At 26.6% G+C, this 20,811-nt stretch overlaps 1 protein-coding gene across 2 annotated transcripts in view; it reads left to right on the top strand.

The window, feature by feature from the left end:
- The window catches only part of sif (still life), a 254,089-nt gene that overhangs the window by 119,989 nt on the left and 113,289 nt on the right, over positions 1–20,811 (top strand). For both annotated transcript variants that reach the window (XM_067269986.1, XM_067269987.1), the window contains exon 9: positions 768–949. In XM_067269986.1, coding sequence (XP_067126087.1) covers positions 768–949 — 182 coding nt within the window. The remainder of the gene's footprint in view (positions 1–767; positions 950–20,811) is intronic.

Here is a 20,811-nt window from a genome sequence, read left to right as displayed (position 1 = left end):
CTTTCGTTAGCTTAAATCTTTGAGTAGGCTCTACCCTGATATCAAAATATGAAAATGATTACGTAAATGATATTCGAGATAAATAGTTTCTGATAATTATTTGATAAAGTTTGTAATTTTTATTAATTAATCAATTCTATCTTAATGTTAAATTATTGAAATTGTTCTAAACAAACATGAATTCTAAATGTTTGAAATTCTATTATGTAAATCTAGTTTATAATTAAAATATATTTTATGCGATTAATCTTAGTTTTTTTATTTTTTTTTAAACCGAGGACAAGATTTAAAACTAATCTTTATTTATTTTTATATAACCGTAATTTTACTGATCGAGACTTTAATTAATATTAATAAAGTTGCTAGTTTATCAGTAAATTACGAACTCGATTCTCTGTGGACTTATATATGGATCTCTGAGATCAAAATTGCAGACCTCTTGGGTAATGAGACTCGAGATCTCAGTTAAACTATTCTTGCTGATGATAATTTCTTGATATGGTAGAAGTATCTGAATAAATATTAATGAAACTTCTACTCGATGATGTTTTATTTATTTTATTATAATTGCAATGTGTTGATCGATGCTTTAATTTTGACAAATAATATATTTAACCTAAAATATGCTTCTATAATTATCTTTAAATTGTATTTTTGGAAATAAATTTCTTTTACCACGAAAAAAAATAATAATAATCCAAATTTAAAAAGAAAAAAATTTTAATGTATAACTTAATTTACTTTTAAGTTTATATATCTAATTACAGGTACCCCATTAGGTGGAAAATGCAATACGCTTCCCATACCAAGTACAAATCGTCAAATGGCCCTTATTTCTGGAGGAATGGGAGGAAGTACATCGTCAGCAGGTGGAGACTCTCACCCTTCCATGTCTCAACAAACATCTGTAGATAGTACAGATTGCCGCATTTATCTGACATCTTCCGAGGTAAGAATCGTAATATTCCTTCTACGGGTTTAAAGTTTTAGTTATAATAGTTATCAAGTTTCCTTCTCGCATAGTAAGTAATGGAAAGTAATCTCAAATTTTAAATTGAAAGGAATTTTCTATTCATTCAATCCGTCCTATTGAAGGATATATTTAAATCTGAACTATATCTTTAATATATAAAAAAAATCGTAGAATCTTTTATAAAAGAATCCTGATATATTACTATGTAATATATCAGGATTCAAATTTTATTCAGATATCCGAAACTAGATTATTTTCTATCATAGATTCAATTTGATTTGAATATTGATAATTATAATTCGAATTTCGCATGAATTTAAAATTAAAAAACACATTTTTATATTCGTGATGAACATCGGTAACATTAATCAAAGAGAAGTTTTTATTCATTTCTTCCGAAACATCTGTTCATTTTCGGTTGGAATATTTTATATTTAACACTAAAGAATTCGTTTGTTTCCTTACTTGGAATTGTATAAGTTTCCTACCTATTATATATTGTGTGTTTATTTATTTGAATTTTACTAATTGACTATCGATAGTTTTAAAATTATATATCCTACTTCTACATTTAAATCTTTTAATTACTTTCGGTAATAAATTGACCACGATTATGTATAATTTTTAATAATTAATATCGAGAACTAAATAAGAAATCAATTGAATTACCGTAACTAATATTTTAGTACACTATTGCATTATATTCCTTTATCGTTACAACGAAATATTTAGTAAATATTTTAATGTAGAATGATTTCAATAATTGAAATTGTATGAAATTTTGAATGAAATTAATTATTATATATTCAATTAAGTTTATTTCTAATTTTGTTTATTGTTACAGTAATATAAAAATAACTATAAAAATTATTTTAAATAATAAAATAAATGTTACGAGTTTTTATATTGCCGAAACACGCTTTGATTTATCGTTATTGTATTGAAATTTCGGATTGGAGAATTTAATAAAATCCCATTAATTTCTATTGTTTACTTTGAAACGATTGGATTAAGGAATTACGTGCGTCATTATTTAAGACATCGGTGATTTCGATTTATTTTTAAATTTATAATAAAGGAGTTTAGGCAACATTTAATCGAATTATGGACAATCATTCAGTAAATATAGTTATTATTATTAATTAACGTAAAGTTTAATTATTGAAGTAAAAAAGTAATGGAATGCTTAGTTATCTAAAACATATTTAAAATGCATATTAAATTATATGGCCACGGTGAAACTTTGATTGTAATGATAAATCTCAATTTCTTTTTTTAAACTAAACGTCACAGAATGGCTATTTCGCTAATCGACTGTATCAAATGATGGAATCGATTGGCGAAATGTTGGATTTTTCTTAAAAATTGATAGATAGGTTTTCTTTATAAAAATCTAAAAATGCCAAACTTTTTACGCTGGTGTTTGTGATTTCAAAAGTTTTACGATAAAAACTTGATTTGATTCGTCGAAGAATTTCAATTTTACAGATGATATCGTATATTCAAATTTCAACGTGAGGAAATTATACTCGCTAAAAAGCCTTAGAAACTTCTACTGTTTTTATAATTAAAAGAGACCTAAAATAGATAAATAATATTTTAATTTATTAATATGAATGAAATCTATAATTTAACAATTCTTTTATTAACCGAATGAATAAAAATCGGCCATATTTTTAATGTTTTTATTAATGAACAGTACTTATATAGCCATTAATTTATACGACTCTTAGTATTTCCTGTTTAAATTACTTTGTGATTTATTTACTTTCGCACGCTTCTGTAATTCTATATTTTTGTCACAACTTTTCGTAATATAAATACATTAATATCGTACGTTTATTATAGTATAAGAAGTTTTGCTCTATTAAATTTAAAACACTAAGTAAACCAGGTTCTGCCTATAATTTCTGTAAGAGTTATTGAATAACTTTATATTTCTTACAGTTAGTTCTGTGCTTCGATCGTTTCATAATTTTACTTTTAATTTTCATTTCCATAGATATGTTTTAAATAACGTATACTGTACAGGTTTATGTTTAGTGACGTGTAGTGCATTTTTAATGGAGTATCGTGTAATGAATATAATAAAAATTATTACGTATACATCTATAAAAGTATATTTATATATATATAACAGAAAAAGTAGCTATTAATATTTGAATTTAGGCTTATACGGACAAAAAACATAATGAATGGTGGACGAGGATTGAAATCTCCATCCAGAATATCCACAAAATTTACGAAGATTCTGATCGAATTCAATCTGGATCCCTCGAGAGATGCTGTTTAAATGTTTAAGAGTCAAATTCGAATGCGTACGAAAGACAATACTGTATTTGAAATTAATTTGTTATATCATAAAAGCACAATTACACAATTACTGTATATTAATTCAATTAGAATAAATATCAAAATTTTTATTACGTTGTTTAAAATTATCATTTAGATACATTGATATCTAAATTACAGCTCAAAAATTAGTTTTGAAAATATATAAAACATAGTAGAATTAATTGAAATGTGTACATGAATTACCTATGGCTCAAGAATCTTATAATACACGCAACTAGAGTATATGACTATTGAAAATACAGAAGAGTGTGCGCTCTTTCTGCGAAACTATATTAGCCTAATATATCATACGTCACGAAAAGAGGTATAAAGAAAAGGCTTTAACTGAATGTTAAAGAGTACTGATACGCCGGATTCTTACCTTCCCACAGTAAAATATATTGAAAGTCAGTTATAAAATAAAAATTAATTTATCTACGGGAAGAACTCTGGCTTAATAATCTGGGTTTCAGCAACAGTATTGTCTGCATTCGTTCAAATGTGCTTTCTTGTTGAAAGTTTTCCCCACAGATTTTAAGATTTTAATTTGCACTAATTCCTTTATATTAATTTTTACACATAAAATTACAGTATTTTTTCATTGTTTTGAATTTTCGCGCCCCAAACTCTTGCACTCATAGCCTGGATTTAGTGGACCTAATGTGAAATCTGCCACTGGTTTAAATGTTACTTTATTCCGCGGAATAAACGTTTTTGGCCACCATTTGCCGAATGACAAAATTCTTTAATATTCGATAAATCCAAATAAATATTTAAATTATTTTGAACATTTTCAATAATTATCGTAAATAAGGTTATCCCGTAGAAAGCAGATTAGGTCTATTAAATAAAAACTCATTTTGTTGCATTAAATAAAATAAATACTAAATAATCGAAGTTTGTTATTTAAGTAGTAAATTCTCCAAACTATAAAAAAACTGAAAATTTCGGTAATTATGACAGAAACTATATCTTGGCTGAATTTGATAGGGAATTATACTAGCTTCAGAATTATTGTTGAAAGCTAATAGTGATAATCTTTTAATTCTATTACACTTAATGTCGTTGTACACGATGTTATTAAACGTAAAAGACGTTTATTGACGTCATATATAATATTAATATACGAAAGCATGGAAAAAAATCACACGTTTAATTTCAGAATACCCAAGACAACATTCATATTTTCTTGTTTTCTTATATACTTTTATGCAAGATATATATTAATGATATTATTTTAGAGAGATTTGTTGTTATAATGAGACTTTATTTAAAAAAAATACCCCTTTCCCATTTAACAATGTCAAAACAAAATAACATATAGTGTTGTTAGCCACCTTAGCACAAGATTTAAGTGATCGTTTTTACATTAAATGTCATTTTTATCTAGGAATTTGAATCTTCCTAGACAAAAATTAACTAAATAAAACAAATTAATTCTAAATTATAATTGGATCTCACTAGTGGTGGAGTGGATAAAACTACTGAACATTAGTAGTTGGGTTCGTTCCTTGTCAACGGGCTGTCTACGTGGAGTTTTCCAGGTTTTCTTCACGTTTGTAACATCTAAATAGGGACCAGTTTTCCATAAAAGACCTTCCGGGAGGCATCCCTTTTCGGCAGATCGCCCACGTGTCGCGTTGCCGTATACGAATAAAAGCTAAATCCAAAGTATAATTTCTTAAGGAGAATGCTTTTTGTAACTATTTTAATAAGTGTAATTTGCAATACTAAGACAACCAGTAAGAATGCTCCCTAGAAATTATATAGGGATGGCTTAGTGTTGCAAATTATACTAATTCCAAAAGTAAAAGTTACAATTACTTTTAACTGGTAAGATCAGAACCCAGGTTCTGGCGGATTCGGGTTTTGACTAACGTACAGATTTACCATAATTCATAATTTTATCGCAAAGAAAAATACTGTGTATTCTACGAGAGGAATACAGTAAAAAAAATGTATCGCTAAATAGAGATTTATAGCATTAGAAGATATCGTTCAATCGAGAGAAGTTTACATTAAGTTAATACGAATTGCGTAGGGGGCTATATTTTTTATCATTATGGTGGGATTTATCGTTATGTCGATAATGGCCGTGCCGAGATTTTGACCGTATATTCTGTTTATTGAGATTTTAAGATTATTTTCTTTTTTAAAAGAAAAGAAAAATTAATTGCATCGGCAGAAAAAATAAAAAAAAATTATATTCTTGATAGCAAAAGATAAAGAACATTAATTAGTATTAAAAGCTTTCTATAAGTATATAATTTATGTAATCGTTTATTCAAAAAGCTTTGAATGATAATAATCTCAATCCATTTTACATTAAGCCGAAATTGGACATATACGGTATATATCTTAAATTATTTATGTAATTCAATATAAAAATGGATTGAAGTTATTTATACGTATTTTGATTAACATTTATTTAAATATTTATATCAAATTCTTATCACAAAATACCGTATGCAATAATAAGTAATTGTTCGAGTTTTGTCCTGTATAAGAACAGATGTCTCGTTTCGATATGATTGATGACATAATTTTATGTATACGAATAGAAAGAATTATTTACTTATATGTTCGGATCTACATTAACGTGTAAGTTTTTTTACTAATTAATTGCTAAAATATATATTTAAACAGCTTATCATCAAACTTGTTTAACAATAATTTAAATATTTTATTTACGTGACGAAAATGCATTAATTTATTTTCAATGATGTAAAGAAGAACGATTTCACTGAATATGTACACTTAATGTTATTTACAGGAGGTAATAACGTCGTGGCTACCGATAAGTCCTGTCATTATTAGTGATAGTGATCATAATGCTCAAAGCTATTGATTAACTGGTATGCTGGCCATCAGTATTAATAATCACCGGTGCAGTATTTTGAACTGTTTTATTTAGTGTGATTGGCTTACGTGAACCTTCCTTCATCACTATTATACGCATTGTTTGGAGGAATTGTAGACGATAACTGGCGCCATCTTGAATTAATGTTATCGCAATGACAGTTTATACTGAACTTTTTCGAATAAAAATCTAATATATCGAAGTCGATATCTACAAGTATTTAATGCAGATGCATTCATTTATTTATTGTGAATTGTTATAATATAGATTTTTTTTTTAATTAGTTATTATACTGAGAGTTATAAGAGTTTGTTTAGATATATCTATAGGATTATTTAGAATTTTTCCATAAAGATTTTTAAACTAAATGTATTAAAATTTCGTCAAAAAATAATATATATGCTTTAGTATATTTAATGGAATAATTATTCGGCAAATTCGTCAGAATATTTAAGAAATTTCAGAAATAGATATGTGCTTTTGTATGTGAGATTTTTATTTCGTAAATTCGTACAAGATTTTTGCTCCACAGGTTTTATACATTGAGAATGATTGACACAGTACTGGAGTGATTGCAGAACAATTACGGAGATTGCTATGTCGATGTAGGTCTATCAATTATTCAATCGTACACAACAGATATTGACCATTTCAACTGTAATCGTTCTTTGTGATTGATGACTTATCTATCACTATCTGAGAACTTTTCAAAACTACTCCGATTGTTCTGTATCCTTGTCTGTAATAAAAATAACCTGTGCGGACAGCAGTGACGATTTATTCAAAATTCTCATATAATCTATAACTATTCAGAATATTATTTAACTCGAGGATAAATAATAGTTGAAGTGATCTCGATATACATTGTGTACGAACAAAGAAAGCAGTAAAGTTAACCTAAATTAAATTCTTAATCACAGAAATTATAAACTATTAATATTTTCTTGAATATTTTGGGAATAAATTCTATCCAATGACCTTTTTACTTGTTATAAATTTAATCTTTTAGCTTTACATTTGTAAGTAAATTTTATTTAAATAATAAAAAAAAACACTTATTGTTTCTTATAATTGCGGAAAGAATGAAAATTTCGCGTTGAATAGAAATATTTATTAAGAAATGAGAGAGAGAGAGGGGGGGAGGAAAAAATGATTCTGTACCAGAAGTTTTTGATCATAACTATTGGTTACTTTACAAATTAGTTGCAGATACAGTTACAGGATAAATGAGCTATATTAAAGAATTCAGAATATTTGGAATTACTCAGCAGATGAGATGGAGTAATTGAGAAATGATGCATCATTCGTTATTACACGTACACGTCTCCAAAATAAATACAAAATTTATTATTAAAATATTTCTATATTTATACGTTAATTAATAATAATAGGTGTATAATGAAATGTGTAAGATAATTATAAAATTTACTTTAATATAACATTTGTAAATTCATTTAAATTTTATTATTAATTTCTTCACGTAATAATTTCAATAAAAAATTTATCACAAGCATAAGAATTAAATTATTAACAATTATTTTATATCAGAATAGTATTTATTATTCTACTATTTTATATTTTTTTATTTTCTCAATTATTTTACATCAGACAATACTTAAAAGTCAGGAAATTGTTAACAATAAGTTAGGAATATAAATTATCTATCATAATTTTTTTTACTTGGATGAAAGAAATCAGTGTTAAATTAAAGAAAGAATGTTATATATAATCTTGTATTCAAACGGTTACAATAGAAGTTTATAAAGAACGAATAATGTATTAAATTTAGTGTTTAGAGCCGAAAAAATTGTAAATATAGGCCTATATATATATATATAATCACTATCAACAAAATCAGAGTACATGAAAATTTTTGTTTATTCGATATCGTTTCGATCTATATAGACAAACGAGTCTGTCAACGCAGATATTGTTTTTCAATATTGTTATTGAAATGTAATACCGAAGAACAATGTTACAAAAACAATCGAAAATTTTTATCGGAAAAACTAAAAAAACAAAATCTCGCTATGATGTCGTTATTAGTTACGAAATTTTAGAGCAACGTGATTTTAAAAATTAAGAAAATGGTGTAATTCAATCATAAAAATACCAATCACTAATCCTGTCTGGCATTCCTGAATTTGATCGTCTTTCATAAATAAATCGTGTCAATAATTTCAAAACAAGAAAGATGTAGTAAAATTAGCAAGTAAAGTGAAAAAACCGTGATAAAATTTTAGTAATAGAGTTTTTCTTTCTAAATACTAATCTATTATAAAATTGATTTCTTTCAATGCTTTTAACTTCCTGATGCGTGAAGAGAGACCTCCCAAGAGAAAGAAGGGTGGAGTCCATCCGAAGTGAATAAAATTAGAATCCTTCTAATGATGCGCTTCTATGCCATCAGGACACTATAAATCTGGTTACTTTTTGTACTTCATGTGCCAATATACCATCTGATAGCATTAGTGGCATTACGTATATATATATATATATCTGTTATGGGTTCGACTGGATCGGAGTACGATCATCCTATTTAAGGTATTGAGATAGAAATATCTCTTCGAACATAATATGAGAATGTAGTTGATGTAGTCTACATGCGATGGCGAATGCCTGATAATTTTAAATATATTAATATTAAAAATTATTAGGAAATTTTAAGATGATTGATTGTGCAAAACAATACAATTCGTGCGATGAAAATTTGAAAAAATTATATTATGCTAATTAAGGAAGTTGTTATTGTTTTAAGCTTATTACATTAAATTACGTTTTACATAGTAAATTTTATATCTTAAAACATATATTTACGATAGAACAGTAATGATATATTTTACCCAAATAAATTAAGCAACTATCGTTACTACGAACATTTCAATTAGAAATTTAATAAATTAATTATAAGTTTTGCGAGCCACGCGATTTAAAATTAAATATTAATCAGAATTCTGGAAGAAATCATTTATGAATTATGTACTGTACTTTACTATAGTCGAGAAAAATGAACAAAGATACGCAAGTATATTTAACAAGTACAGGATCCAGAAAGGATAGTATATGTCATCTTCAATATTAATTAATATTGTAAATTATAATTTATAGTAAACAAACTAAAATGTTCGATTTTATCACAAAATCTTCTATTTTATTATTATAATATTTATTTTTTACGAAATTAACACAACATATAAAAATATCCTATATTAAATCAATGAGAGATCATAGACTCTATACCGTGAAAATATTTTTCAGAATTTATTTTTTATCCAACTATTATCTAACAAAGGAATGGCTGGAACCGCCCTTGGGTGGATGTCATCGAAGAGTATTTATTATCTGGTTCAAACAGATAGAGAACATATTGAATAATGAGCATGGCATTGTTTGACCTTTGGATGAGAATCTCGATACCCCTAGGGATGTAAGCCTTCTTGATTATAACCGAACCTCGCCTTATGATTGTTAAGAGGATCGAAATAAATTTTAGGCTATTAACAAGCTTTAGTTTTCTTATAATTTTAATCTTTCTTTTCCTTGTAAATATATCAATATTTACATAAATCTTGAAGATATATTGTAAACGTGTTTTTGTTTGCATAAAACTTTACGTTATTGCGCTAGATATTTTAGTCTATTCAGCTAAATTTCTGCAGAATACATTTTTTTTTTTTTTTTTTTTAGTTTTTAAAACAAAACTTTTTACGTAAGAAGTAATATTTTTCGGGTTTTTATTATCTAAATACGCGTGCTCCTGCCATTTTCTATATTTCAAAAAGTCTATAAATTAAAATACATTTTTATTGATAAAGTTTCTCCTTTAAAAATTTATAAGAATTTTCTGTTTTAATTACACAATTATTGAAAAACAAATATATTGAGTTAAATCGATATTTCCATTCTCAAACCGTTCCATTAATTTTGGAGGCCTTTCTATTTCTTGTTTCGGTTATATTCTGTTCATAAGATGAGTAACTGTTTGCTGTTCGAGGAAATTATTTGCTTAGCAAAATAAACTCTATCTTTTCTTATCAATTATTATTTAGTTTAATCAACAGATATTAGATATTTTAGTTGCGTTAAGAATTGAGCCGAAATGGAACAGAAAACAACACAGCGAATTTAAATTTCGCTGTATTATTTTCCGTTCCGTAGGATTTAAAATCAATGTGACTGATATTGAATTTAAGGCCTTAAGTTACATTTGTTCTATTAATTAGTTGTATAATAGAACTGAATAGAACTGCAACTTCAGTCATACCACACCACAATGCTCGCCGAGAAGAATTGTTTATTGAACAAACGTTTTCAACCCATTAACACCCGCCATCTTCAGGTTTTGAACTTAATTTTTAAATCGTTCAACTACAACAAGAATTTCTATTTTAGCGCTTATTTTTTTTATTTATATTTCAGATTCTAGCTAAAAGTTTAAAAACAAATACGTGTGGTAATACTCCGCTTATACAAGATGTAGTATAATACACATCTAAGATAGTAAAAAAAATTATAACAATATCGAACAGTTTGAAACGTACTTTACTACTTAGAAAAAGACTTTTCGAAAAATTTTTATATATATAATATTTTTATCGGTTCCGAAATTGAAAATCCACGTATTATATCTTCAATTTTTATATAAGTTTGAGTAAATACTCGGATGATTACCTAAGATATTTTGACTTCTTTGATACGTTTGTAAGACTTGTCGTAAATAGGAATTAAGTTTATAAGCTTAAATTCATTCGTTGTTCACGCACAGTTAAATAATTTTTATAAACTAAACCGTTCAAATATGCCTAAAACGGTGAGCTAAAATTTATTCTTCGAAGAAATTTTAGATTAGAAAAAATTAAATTTAGTTAAAATTTTAATTAAGAATCTTACCGTTTACTTTTTATGAATTGTATCAATTATTGATAATTAAGGATTTCGGTTAAATAAAACTCGTTTTTCATTAAAATATATCTATTTTTATATATATATATATATACTGAACATTGTTTAATGTTGAATCTTTCTTACGAACGTATATCACACATTAATCGCAAGTCTTGTTGATACATTACTTTCATCAAAGGTACTCATTAAAGAACTTCTAAATATTTAAACTATAAAAATATATATATATATATTATCTAAATATAGCTATTCTCTCATATACTTAAAAATAATATATATTCTCTTTTACACAATCTTTCATACGAGAGGGGGGAAAAAACTCCACCGATTTTTTCGTTTTACGTGATGCCAATATCGATCTTTCATTTTTCATAAAAGTTTTTGCTTACTTTCTATCAAAACTAGTTATAAAATATCAAAAGTAATTACGTATTATCAGAATAGCCATTTTTAGCAGATTCAAACGTCATTCCTCCCCCATTCATTTTTTCAGAGAAAATTCTGATTTGACTGTAATGAAATTTAAAGTAAAAATATTTGATATTCATTCTTTAAAATATGGAAAATTAAAAATTTTATTCAAATTGTATCATTTTAAAAATTCAAAAATTCAATGTATATTCTTTATATATATATATAATATATATATATATATATATATATCTCATATGTGATCAATTTAAATATAAAATATAAATTTTCCTCGTCCCTCTCATAAAGTACACTGTATAATTACTTCAGGATTATTTAAAACGATACTTTTTCAACTAGAAATTATGAATGAAAAAATAAACTGCCGTTTACTTGCCAATTAAAGTTCATTAATAGGCTTTAATTCTACTTACTAAAGATAACTGATGACTTTAGCCTTTTATCGTGTTCAATACGATTTAAATATTTAATAATCGTGACTTTTATGAACACATAATTTTTAAAAGTAGCCTAATTTTCAGTATAATCTAAATTTGGAAATTATACAAATGTGGGATTAAAGTAGCTGCAGTTCGAAACGTATCTTTGACATACTTCGTAATTAATAACAGTTTAAAATAAAATGAATATTCAAGAAACTACTTTCTAACGATTTTTACAAAAATATCAGCTTTTACATCAACTGAGCAATATTAATAATTAGATATTGAAATCATTTCCATTTTTAATCAAACATTTTAAATGCCTGTATTTTTTTAAATTGAATTTATATACGTATAAGATAAATTTACTGTTATTATATATACTGTACTATTTTGTACAGTATACTATTTAAACCATTTCGTATAAAATAGTCTACTAGTTATAATATCTATTTTTTATACTAATTTTATATTTCTAGTATAACAAGTAGACCATTTTATACAAAATTGTTTTAAAAAATACTTGATTTTTTTCCCCTAATTTAATTATGTATTGTTATTGTTTAATGTTTTTGTTCTACAGAATGGCTTTCAAAGCTTTTGTATTAAAAAAAAGAAGCTTCAAACTTATTAAAACTTTTTTAATATAAAAGAAAAATTCATGAATTTTTTTTTTTTGCTATTTTAAGTATTTCTTTTTTTAATGTTTCATTAAACAATTCTTGTCGGTTATTTGTAATTACCAGAATTAAATACAGAAAAAAATGTTTATATATCACTTCCGTGTAATTCTACTCTTCTAATATTAAATAACGTCAGAGATTGATGTTATTTTCAACTATAAACTATATTGATAAACGGCAGAGTTGAAAATATCAATTATTAAAATTTATTCGCGTGTCTACCGTTTAGAACTATAAGCAATATAATCTGCGTATACCAGTGCTATATAATTATCTTGTCATGACACGAGAGTGCCATAATTTAATATCGAGATCAAAATTTAATATTGATCTCAATATTAAATTTTAATACTGTATATTACCATACATTAAATTATGAAAACAAATAATGATATGTTTAAAATTAATTTAAATCAAAAGTAAGCTTAGTCAGATTTATATTGTTATAAAGTCTGAATTTATATATATATATATATATATTTTTAAATCGTATATTACACTAGTGAAATATTATATAACTGATACTTCATAAACAGAATCCGAATCAATGGTCTCGATTCCGAATACTCTCAATGGAAAAGTGATGCAGCATTTGCCCGATCGTGTCACATTTTAATTTGAAAACTTTTTCAACTTTTATAATATATTTTAAGTATACCAAGGCAACGTCAAACTATATTTCAGCCAGGAAGCGAATTTATTGATATTTATATATATATATAAACTTATGAATATCTAGGTAAGCCGTATACATAAAAATATATACTTCGAAATAAATAAATAAAAGTTATAATAGAAGCCATGGGCGTGAAGGTGTTCTATTTCGTAAAGGATCTAGTTTGAATCAATTTGAATCAGATTCCTCATCGATATTTGAGTAGAGACTACGTTTGGTTAAGCTGGCTGAATGTATTTCGGAATAGACCCATTGTAATGGTTTATTTTTATAGAGTTTTAGACTCGTAATGAGTAACATCATCCTTAAAAAGTTGAAAACGTTGTGGATAAATTCAGTACAGTTCACGAAAAATTATTTCTAGTAATGAGTTTTAGTCCCATTACAAATCTTTTCGTTTATATTAATAAGCACTCTTTTTAATATATTAAGAATCTATTATTTATTTTAAAAATGCATTTTTTTTAGTATTCTCCATAATTTCACTGTATGCAAATTTTTATACTTTTTTCTACAATTACTTTCTATTAAAAAATGATTAACACTAGTTCTATATGAACAAAAAAATGTGTTAATTGCCGACGAAGATACGATATATTTAATCGTTAAAAAAGCCGATCGTGGAAAGATGAAACAGGAAAAAAAATTTTACGAAGTAATTTTAATAAATAATTTTCTTATCATTTTGCGAGAAACGTAAATTGTGTCTTAACGTATATAAATAAAAATTTAACGTGTTTATTTCAAATAAATTTAAGAATTCCTTCGACGTTACGTTCACTTATTTGCTTAGCTTTAGTTTTTTTTTATTATTATTTTATTTTTGTAACTATCTACTTAAATACAGTAATAGTAAGCTTACACTGTATTTACGATTCAGCGAAACCTTTTTAAATATTGATCTATTCCTCAATACCGCTAACTCAAACAGCGCTACTATTCGGAAATCTTTACTTTAAATGTGAATATAAGTTTTTTAATACTTAAAAAGATTTTAAATTTTAATTTTACTTACGTATAATATACTTAAAATATAAATAACTTAATTGAAAAACCATTTCATTTAGGTTAGGTTGGGTTCACGGTTCAAATATATTAAACATTCAAATATATTTTCTAGTAAATGCAACCAAATTTGGTATGGTAATATTTTAGGACATGCGGAAAAGATTTCCGTAAAGAAATTCGTACCAAAACTTACCACTATGGCCCTTTTGGCTCTAGTGCCGTGTGATCTTAATGTGCGTGATTTTTGTTTGTGAGAACACTTAAAAAGTGTGCTTTATCGAGAACATGTTGCAAATTTGGTAGCCATGAATGACAGCGCACATTGCATGCGGGAAGCATCGCGGATGATCAATTACGATTTGCCTTTGAACACTGTTTACAGCTTTCGGATTTAATAATACCTTCAGAATGGGATCACATTGAACAGTATTCTCTACTATCCTACAAAGTTTCTGTTTAACATAAGTATCTTGTAGAAATAAAATATTTATGTCTTGCAATACCAAAAGTGCCGTAGCAATGAGTTTTATTATCATTATGTTGCAAATGCCACGTTTAGTTGATACTAATGCCAAGTGCTATGCCGGACTAAAGCTTCTGTGTTATTGGTATTTGTACCAACATTTAGAAACTTTCTAACGATGTGACACATGTTTAATATCGCACCTTTTTGTAGTGTTATTTATATGTTTTTATTAAGGTTTAAGGTTTTTAGATTTAATGCGCCCACTGCCCGCTCTTCCATTGGTTGATACCAGTGGAAGAGAGGACAGTGGGCACATTAAATATTCTATCCATCTTTCACAGTTGCCTTATTTATTGGGTACTTGTTGATTTTTTATTTATTATTTTTTTAATGAAAATGTCTTCCGGATATCTAGAAATGTCACTATACGAAATACGGCTGTATTTAGTCTACTAAATATCCTCTTCAAACAGTCACCATTATACTAATTCAATCTATGTATTGAGACTGAATGTTGATTCTTTACTTGAAATTTTCGCAACTTCTATTATATTCAGAAGAATTCGATAAAATTCTTCTCATTTGATTCTCATTTGGACAATTGGATCAGAAATTTATTTCAAGGATTGTAAAACGTTTTGTATAAATCACACGCTCGCCCAGCCGGCGACTTTCGTAGAAATCTCCTGTCAACACTTCGTATGCTTTCAATTTGTATAAAAGAAGAACTTATAACATTATTTAACAGTAATGACAGTTTGGACTGATTCTGAATCTTCAAATGTATTTATATATATCGACTATATATATATATATATATTATATATTCGTGGTTATTCAAGATGGTCGAAAAAAATAAATCTCGAGACAATATTTAAATTTACATTCCCTGCTATGAAAATCTCTCGCTGTATGGATTCTTTGTTGCGAGCATACACTACATTTTTATAAATAAATGGACATTCGAAGAACGGGAAATGAATATTATAAAATCATTAGTAATGTGGAATAATATAATCAAACTAACTAGCTAATAAGATGACTGAACTCTGAATTTCCAATAAATTGATATTAAGGATTACTTAAAATCCATATTGTATTAATTATAAATTAATAAAATGTAATTCTTAAAGTAGAAATATTTTATTTAGGTGAATGGTCCATTGCTAAAATTTCATTCTCTAATTACTTCAAATGCATTCAAGTAAATATATGATATAAGTGCTGAAATAAATTTATATTATGAATTATTCAACTAAACTTTCATTTAAATTAAATTAAATTTTTAAAGTGTATTCATCTGAAGCATCATCTGTTTTGTATTGTTCTTTATCCTGTTTTGAATCATATTATTCTGTTTATTTGTGGAAATTTGTATTTATTTATTTATTTATTTTTCAATGTTTTCAATGCAATTAAAATATTTTAAAGATTGCATTAAATATACACAGCTTCTTCTTACTTTATAAAATCAATTCTCATTGAACCAAACGTCATAAAAAGGTCGTATCAGAATTAAAATACATTGTTTTAAAAATCGCAAATCGGTTAAAAATAAAATTTTAAAATTTCCTTAATTTTATAAATGGCAAAATAAAATTAATAAAAACAAATATTTGATGTTGATATAAAATATATTAATTCTGCAGGTGTATTTTACAATTTCCTATTTACCTGTACTTACATTACAATTCGTGTATTGTTCTAATTATAAGAAAATAAAGGGCGAGATGTAAATATACATGAAAAAATAATACTGAAACACAGATTTTAGAAACAAAATTTATCAAAAAGCTGGCAAGAGCTCTTTCCTCGACTTTCCCAAATCTCAGACACGAGGTCAAAGGGACTAGGAAGGAAGTCCAATCATTTTCAATTATACTACGATATAAAAATTAAATAATAATAAAAAAAAGCTTAAAAGGAGTAATATTGTTGAATTATGATAAATTTCTTTGTATAAAAAACACTAAGACACTAACTCAAAGTTAAAATAGTGTATGGCGCCATCTGTTAAGAGAATTTATTATTATTTTTTTAATTTTATATTAATTATTATAAAAGAAAAAAACAAAGAAGCTTGATTTTGAGGTAGAGAAGAGTATTTTTAAAAATTTTAAATGCTAATAACGAGTAAAATTTTCATTAAGTCCGACTCCACACGAGATATGGCACATGACTCTTCCTCTATCTCCCCAACCCCTTGACCTTTAATTATCAAAATTTAATAATATCAATGCCCCATATATAGAAATAAACCAGCCAAGTTTCAAAATTTTTACTTCATCCAGTCCTGAGATATAATATAAAATAGACACCGACACACACATACACAATCACAGAGAGAATTTTGTAAAGGATTTTTGAAAACCTTTTTGAATTCCTAGTATAAAAACGTTGAGAAATGCGTACAAAATTTAATGTGTACACGAGCAGTTTAAAGCACTCTTTCGAATTATTATATTGTAATTCATTAATTATTACATGCGAAATTATTTTGGTGTTTATTACAATAAGTCAATTGTAGTGTTATAAAGCTTGTCAAATATAAAGGTTTAACTATACATTTATATGTCAAAAACAAGTTATTTTGAGATAAAGCAATAGAGTATTTTATCTCGAAATAACTTGACTTTGACATAATAAATCTACATAGATTGAAGTTTTTCAGTTATAAGAGACTTATAAAATGTAGACATAAATATAGGCTAAAATTTTTACGGTTACATTTCGTAAATATTAAATAATTATAATGATTTTAAACGTATAACTTTATCTATCGGTATAAGCATTATATTTTAAATTACGTAGTATATATTTAATCTAAAAGATTAAATTAAATATTAGTAAATACTAATTAGCAATTGTGATAGTATATTTGTGTTATACGAAACGTAACAGATGTAAATCATCTGTTTTACAATTACTTTAAACCGCAAAAACAAAATACATTTGGAGAACTCGATCTCTCTGAATGAAAACACGAAATCGAAATGTGTCACGATCGATCCGCTATTAAAAATTCATATACAAATACATAACATTGTTTATTTTTTTATTTATAAGAGAGGAAGTTCTTTCCGACAGTATTTTAATGTATTTATTTATCTATCGATCGCGCAAAAATACAAAAATACAATTTTTCCATTAAATTAAGTGTGATAATATATTTCCATAATAATACTTATGGAGTGAATTTGATTATTGTACGAATGGACGAGAAATAAATTTTCTTTGGAGACATTTTTTTTTTTTTTGGTCCGATGTAATTGCGAATTCGAATTGGGGCCACATCATCCCAGAGACTAGCGTCCTCTAGCGTGCGCCACCACAAACACAGCTCGCTTGGTGCCGCATTGTGCTGCTGGGACTCCGATGACGTCATTTCCGATGTAAACGGCTGAAGGTGGGAGGTAGTGCGTCAGCCGTGCGCTGGATGGAGTGGTATTGGGACATCGGCTGAATAGTGCAGCACAAAATGGTGATGGCATTGGATGGTTTAACGCGGCTATGTCCGCTTGTTCTGTTTGATTGGAGGCTATATGCCGAAAGGGGTTGTCCGAGTTTTTTCCATACGCATCATGGATCAAGGAGAGTCGATGATTGCGAATTAGCTTTCTTAAAACAGGTAACGTACATTTTGCATTATTTTTTTTTTTTATATGTATATATTGCTATATATTTATGCTTTGTTTATATACGGCCTTAACATTTGGACGCTTCCATTCGTCTGCCTGTACTAGATTAATAGGACCACTCTGCGTAGTGTTTAATATAACTAACAGATTTTGGTTTAGTATGTCAGTAATTAAAGTAATACTTTGTCGTGATGTTATGAAAAATAATCGAGTGCAGCTAATGAAAGTTGCAGCGGCCGCAATTTCCATCAGAAACTATATAAATATGCATTCATTTTTGTTTCTATTTTGAAACGCACTCTCTCGTTTTTTTATTTGTATCTATTAAATTGTATTCAATGAGAAGCTAACATCGTTGGTTAGTACTTTGACGTTTCAATCTATAGTGAAGTGCATTAAGGTATTAGGGGTATTTTCGAATTGCTTACACGATAGAAAAATTACATATTTTCTTTAACTAATTTTCTTCTTCGGCTTTAATGTCGGTCCAATGTTTTGCGATTTAAACAAATTATCTATTAGATGGTTTATTGGATATTTTCTGTTTTGAGACCATTAAGTGAATAATATGTTTATCCTAAACGAGCATTGTCTTATTTGTTTATCGTTTTACTAATCATTTGAATCCAATTTGTTTTATTAAGGAAACTCCTCGCATATAAGTTAAATATAAGAGGCTCCCTCGTAACAAACCAGTCATCGCGGCTGCACGATTTTACAAGAGATGCACCGCTTCTTGAATTTTTCAATGCGTTTTAATTGTCAATGGCAATTGAAAGCTTTTGTATTTTTTGCATCGAGTATTGCCAATTAGATTCGTTCTTTCATTACAGCTACAAGTTGTTGGTGTGATGATCAACGATTCGTTTTACGTCTGTTATCCTTGTTCCCATTCATTTTCCCCATCCTGGCGCGATGGTCAGTAGCACAAAGATATTTTTAGTTCCTCTTATCGATTGCCTATCACCAGTTGGACTGAGAGAGGAGTTGGAAAATGTCACCGGGTTTACGATCGGTGTTCATTTTCGAACGTTCTATAATAAGGAATTCTGTAGAATAGATAACAATGTAGAATATATATATAATACATAAAAATTTGCTAATTTTATTAACTACAGTTTTGCTATGTTTTAAATATTTTAGTTTTTGTTAGTAAAATTAAAAGCGATTTTATTCAAAAACAATGGAAAGAAATTCAGATTTTGTTTTTCTTTCAAAAAGGAAAATATTCAGATAAAATATATTAATATATCCATCTCTCGAATATGTCTTATTAGAGGTATTAAAATTAAAAGTATTTATATTCTTCTCCTTATTTTTAATTTCGATAGTTTTATTACAAAGGAATGTAAATTTTTTCTTTTTTTAAAAAAATGTAACCAGAAAATAATTCTACTCACAAATCTTATTAGAAATTCTTAATTTAAAAGTACGAATTAATGTAATCGTTCGGTATCAAATTAAATTTATTTTATTTTCGGTAATTTTCGTGCCTCGAATGTTAAGAAAATGTAACATTTTTCTTAAATTTTGTAATATATTATAATTCGATGTACTTGAAATTAAATATAATAAACACATTTACCCGTTTCTTAATTGTTTTTATTAAAAGATTTTTATTAATTTATTCAAGATGGATTACCGAATTTATGATAGATAAACATATTTTTCTATATTTTAAATTCAAAATAGATAAACCTTACGAATTAAATATATATATATATATATATATATATAATTACGATACGAATTAATCGTCAAATACGTTTTAAATTAATAATAGAAAAGAAACCGCAAAGACAGAAAACCGTTTTATCGATAGAATGTCTTTTATTGTTTACGTGTCCGTTAACAATTCCATAAGTAAACATTTCGTATACGCTATTTATTTGATGTTTTTACGAATAAAATAAAAATGGCAGAAGTAGACGTAGTCGTGAATAATATTCAAAATACTTATAATGCTATAGTTTCATAATTAACGACGGTAGACATTCATTATTGCGAAGCTATTTTAACTTCCAACACACCAAATGAAAACAATGCACGCAACTGTTGAAATCAAAATATCATAATCGAATATTACAATTGTCAACCTACGCCGCTGACGTTTAAAATGAATAATATTTACCAATTGTTAAACTATTTTCCTTTATATATATATATATATATATATATATATTATTTTATAATTTAATCGATTCATTTTATCAAAGTATGTCATTAAATGTTTCTAATTCGTGATTGAGTTGAATCACGAATATATTATTATGGTGTCAAAATTACACGTGTTTGTCATATTTAGCGTGCGAATTATGGCATATGATAGGAATTACGTTGAATTTGAACATTTATTATTCGAGAAATACCATAAAAAAACATGAAATTTTTCTTTATTTTTTCTCTTCTGTAAT

Source organism: Centruroides vittatus, unplaced genomic scaffold (genome assembly GCF_030686945.1).
Source record: "Centruroides vittatus isolate TY-2023 unplaced genomic scaffold, ASM3068694v2 contig_361, whole genome shotgun sequence".
Taxonomy (NCBI): Eukaryota; Metazoa; Arthropoda; class Arachnida; order Scorpiones; family Buthidae; genus Centruroides; species Centruroides vittatus.
The sequence above is the reverse complement of the archived record's forward strand: the minus strand, read 5'-3'. Positions and strand labels throughout refer to the sequence as shown.